Here is a 5,480-nt window from a genome sequence, read left to right on the forward strand (position 1 = left end):
TCCTTTGAATCTATTGTTTGTAAGCTCCCCATTCTTTCTTTTTTTTTAAACTATATCCATCCAGATAGGTGTGAAGTGTTATCTTACTGTGGTTTGATTTTCATTTCCCTAATGATTAGTAAAGTTGAGCATCTTTTCATATGCTTATTGGCCATTTGTAGATCCTCTTTAGAGAAATGTTTATTCAAGACCTCTGTCCATTTTTCCATCAGGTTATTTTTTCCTGTTGAATTGTAGGAATCCTTTGCATATTCTGGATAACAACCCATTACCAAATATATGCTTGGGAAATATTTTCTCTTATTCCATGGGCTGCCTTTCCACTATATTGTTTTTTCTTATCAAAGAACATGTTATATTTTTCAAGCTGTGTTTAATTTTTTAAATTTTACTACATAGTTTTTTAGGAAATTTTTTATATAATTTATAGATTTGTAGTTTAGTTATTTTTTAATGACTTCATTTACTATTATAAAAATGATTCTCTTATCTAGTGTATGTTCTTTTTAGTTTTTGTTTATATGTATGAAATGTATTGATTTTTGTGTATTAATTTATTACTTACTACAAATGGTATGCAGATTTGTAGCTTGTGCTAAATTCTGTAGAATAAATACTCCCACTGTGGCCAATTTCAAACTTTCAGTGGTTCATCCATTGCAAAATCTCCAAACATTTTAACAATCTGCATTAAAATCTAGCCCAAGTGGGCTCCAGAGTCATACTGATTGTTACTTTCATAAATTATTTATTTATAATAGTTTTTTCATTGATTCTTTTGGTATTTCTAAATATATAATTATATCATGAGCAAGTGGAGATAAAGCCTTTCCATTTCATACAATTTTAATCGTTTTCTATTGTCTAATTATATTAGCTAATATTTCCTACAAACCATTAGATGTTCCTGGAGAGAGTGGCTATCCCAACCTTGTTTATGACTTTAGTAAACAAGCTTCTAATTCTCACTGAATAAGCTTCTACTCTTGAGTTTATGTGGATGTTTTTATGTTTCTGTCTATTTGTATGTCTGTGTGTGTCAATGATATATCTAACAATTGTTATTTTACTGTATGTTTTTAACATAATGTTTATGTAGCTTTTTGTATGACTATTTTGTTTCTATACTGAACCTGTGTAGATAACCATGATTTTTTCCCCCTAAGTTCTATTAATAGACTAGATTGCATTCATAAATATCTTAGTAATGATATACTGTTTTGTTCCTGTAATAAAATCTCTTTGGTCAGGACTTTCTACTTTATATTCTATTTTCTTAAGTTGTTCTTTTTTAATACCTGCTGTAAAATTCTAGATGTTTACAAAACATTCATAAATATGACTGGTCTATACTTTCTGTGTGTGTGTGTGTGTGTGTGTGTGTGTGTGTGTGTGCTTTTTATCAGGCTCTGAAACATAGAATTTTGACATATTTATCATAGATCTAGAAATTGTCCAGCAAGATTGCCAATGTAACATAACTTCATTCTTCACTTAAAAGAAAATTAATTGTTGAAATACATATTTAAGTAGCAAAAATTCTTTATATAGAAATAGTATAATACAAAAGGTGTGAACCATATGTGATTATGTTTTACATTTGCTTTTTTTAGTATCAGTTACAGGGGTTTTGTTAAATTTTGCATGTGATATAAACAGATGAATGATTTGAAGTGCTCCCGTTGGTTAATTAGCAGCAGTAAATTCCAGCCTAATCCTCTTGATGTAATATGAAAATTTCCCCCTAGTGAAGATAATGGGGTACGCTAAGCCATCCACTATCATACTTGTAGTCCTTCCCTTAGCCAGTGATTTAGGAATAAAACCTATAATCATGGGATAGAATTGCTATGTCTGAATAACAAACTGATAGCAGTGTCACAGAAATCTTTGCCCCATGATCTTGATGCTATATGGTCAATAATTCTTAATGAATGATGATTTTTGTTCCTCAAAAACTGTTTTGTTTGTTTTTTCCTACCGTGCTAATTTGTGTTTAGGCTTACTATTTTAATTTAGGGGAGAAAATAAAAATAAAAGTATGAAGAACAATAATATCTTGGATAATATAAAACCAAATAGTTACTTGGTGAAAAGTAAGCCCTTTAAATAAGCAATTGACAATTAAATTACTTAATTGTAATTTATACTTTTTTAGCCTCAAACATAAAAAGCCAGGTAATTTTAAAAGCCTATAGATTAATAAGGCTCAAAGAAAATAGCAATAAGCTTTAAATAATAAGCCTTTAATTATAACTATAAATAACAATTAATAATATACCCTCTCAAAGTTTGTTTTTAAAATAATGGCCTTAAATTCCCTTAACAAGATTAAATATAATTTAAAAACTCTTGAGAATGTATTAAATAGCTATAATAAGCCCCATCATCAACTTAATAAAAGAAACTTTTTAAAAGGTAGAATTGAAAAGGAAAAGAAACAGCAATAACTGTAGACCACCAAAAGTTCTCTCCTCTCTCTCCATGCGTTTATTACCAACCACAAAATGGGAATGCAGTATAATGATTACTTTTACTTTTTTATTTAGAGAAGAGGAAGAAGAATTTACTTTTTCCACTCTAATTAGAAGGCAGAATGTCCTCCAACATGAAGACAGTAAAGAATGTGATCAGGGAAAGTGGCAAAGGTTAATTCTATGAGTGCCTCTGATCCCACCTCTTTCTGGATTATTTAGTAACCTCAGTGCTCCATTTTCCTTCTCAATTATCTCCCGATTTACTGCTTCTGTTTACTTTCCCTGACATACCTTCTTTCTCACAAGTGGAAGCTGATTAGTTTTTGTTGTGATTGTATGACTTGATCTCTGTGGAGAATTTCAGGGGAGCAGTGAGAGGTGCCTAGTGAAAAGATATGTTACTTCTACTGAATTACAGAATTAAATGTAATGCAAAGTTTATGCAAAAAGAAATGCAATCACTTAAACGAGTTGAAGGAAAGATGAAGAGTAACGGCACAGTGGATGGTTATGGAGTTAATCTAAATTAAAATACCTACTGAAATTAATTTTGTCTTCTTGAATTGTCGAGCACTCCTCTATTTCCCCTCCTAGTGTTGATTTAGAAAGGTGCATAATGCTTTCACTTTCAAATGCATGAGTCACCAACCAAAACGAGCTCCTGAGGAAATCTGTTAGGATAATGAGTTTTCCCAAATTGTCACAGTTACCTATTGAGACAAATAAGCTAGTACATTTCAAAGGATTTACCACTTATGAGTAGTAAAGCGCATGTTTGGCTAGAATTATGAAGTGCATTCAGTCTTCACGCCGTGAGCTGATGCTGCGTGGGCTGGATGACCAGGAGCTCCCGAAGGGCCAGGCCTGTGCCCAGAAGCAGCTGCGCTTCATGGACAAGCTGCTGGATGCAGTCCAGAGCCTGACCATTGGATGCTCCAGCATGAAGGAGCTCTCCAGGGACACCAGGGAGAAGAATGAGGTGCTGCTGAGGACGGTCTTCTCCAGTCCGCACCTGCAGACACTCCTGACCCCTGAGTGTGGCTCATGGCCCCTGGACGTGCAGCCCATCCTCAACAAGCAGAGTGATGACTGGCAGAGGGCCAGCCCCTCTCCCGACTCGGAGGAGGCGAAGGTGGCGGAGCTGGTCAGGCAGCTACAAGAGAGTGCTGCCAAACTGCAGGCTCTCAGAGTGGAGCATTTTGTGCAGCCCAAGCAAGGAGCTGCCAGGAGTGCTGCTGACACCACCACCCTGGAGCAGAAGCTGCGCCTGGTCATCTCTGACTTCTACCAGCTTGTCGTGGCTTTCCTCCAAGTCTACGATGATGAGATGCGTGAGTGTTGCCAGCACCCAGGCCCCTATCTCCACCCGTGTGGCCCCATCGTCCAGGCTGTGTACCAGACCCTGACTTCGTGTAGCCAACTGTTGAAAGCAGTTACAGAGGTCAGTGGCGCGTCGATGAGGTCAACTGCGGAGATGGCGAAGCGGCAGCACGGCGAGCAGATCTGGTGGGACAGTAGCAGTGCCTTGATGAGTTTAGTCACCAAAATGGAGGAACTAACCCAGAAATACAAGATCCGCAATGACAGTCTGCCCAAAGGCACGGAGTAGTCGGGGAGTACGAAGCTCCGCCCTGAAGATGCAGGCAGCCAGGGAGGGCGGAACCATTGACAGAAGCAGCAGTTACAGCCGTTGCGTTCTCGGGGCACAGGGGAAAGGACAAAGGGGACAGAGGTGGGGCAGGGCAGCGTAAGCTGGAGGACAAGGGAACCTCAGACTGTAAGAAACAAAAAACAAAAAAACATATCAACTAACTTGATTAACCAAAGCCTAGAAGAAATTTAGGTCAAATGGAGTGTAACTAGGCAAGCTGTGAAAATTAGTATTAAAAATATTTATTGTTAGCTTTAATATATCTCTAAGTAATGGATTCAGAAACTCCATTGAAATCTTGCCCCTTTCGTAGAAGCCTTGCTTAGCTTCTATGAAAGGCCATTTGGAAGATACCTTATTTCATTTTAATCCTTACAGTCACTGGACCCAACTAGATGTTATACCTGTCCTATGTCGTTTTATACATTATTTAACTTTTAAAAATGTGTAAATGTGTATGTCTCATATTTCTACTTATAATTTCCTCAAGGGCTGATGGGTTCCCTTACTTTTTATAAACTTCATAATATCTATCAAGTTTCCGTGGACATACGAGGCACTTAATATGTATTTTATACAAAATCATTTGAATGGGTGAGTTTTCCAAATAATAGCTAACCTTTCATGTGTCTTAAAAAACCTATAGAAATTATTAAAAAGTTTCATTGTCAGGAACCAACTTTATCCACAATCTGAAATTCTGTTTCAGTAGATCTAAGTTTAAATTCTTGATTTTGATTTTACTATTTGTATGCTATCCAGGGAATTCACATGGAGAAGCACTGCATAAAATACTCATTTACTCCTCATGACAAATATATAAGGCAGGTGTTGTCATCTCATTCACCAAATTTGTGTTAATTATCAATCATAAAGGAGATATTTTAATTTGGTACCAAATATACAAAATTGAATAAAGCATCTTTAAGAAGTTCGGATCCTAGTGCATTTGTCCCAACTAACACAGAAAGAAGAAGGAAAATATGATTTCCTTGCTGAAATTTTTCCCTCCTTTGAACTCTTTTTTCCCCTGTGGCAGCTTTGTTCCTCTTTGTAGTTTTTATTTTCATCTTTGTATCACTTACATCCTCTATAGAGAAGGTAGCTAGTTCTAAACTATAATTTGAGTAAAGAAATTATTTGCTAGTGGGTTGCCTTAGGTTATAGTTTTTGTGGCCAGCTTTTATGCTATTTACCTTTTTGTGATCCTTCAATAACAGTTGAAATGCTAAAAATTAAAAAAAGCTAAAAATTAAAAATACACTAGAAATAAAAATAAATAAAAACCAAATATATGCCAACATATTTGTTATTCTTGTTTCCTCCTCTCCATGCTTAATAATTCTGTCAGT

At 35.7% G+C, this 5,480-nt stretch overlaps 1 protein-coding gene across 1 annotated transcript; it reads left to right on the forward strand.

Moving 5' to 3' along the window:
• Positions 1-3,264: 3,264 nt before the first annotated feature.
• Positions 3,265-4,100, forward strand: LOC118910737 (HAUS augmin-like complex subunit 7). Its single transcript, XM_036882168.1, has one exon. The coding sequence runs from the start codon at positions 3,265-3,267 to the stop codon at positions 4,084-4,086; it is 822 nt and encodes a 273-aa protein (XP_036738063.1). The 3' UTR covers positions 4,087-4,100.
• The last annotated feature ends 1,380 nt before the right edge of the window (positions 4,101-5,480 follow it).

The sequence above is a fragment of the Manis pentadactyla genome, chromosome 11, assembly GCF_030020395.1.
Source record: "Manis pentadactyla isolate mManPen7 chromosome 11, mManPen7.hap1, whole genome shotgun sequence".
NCBI lineage: Eukaryota > Metazoa > Chordata > Mammalia > Pholidota > Manidae > Manis > Manis pentadactyla.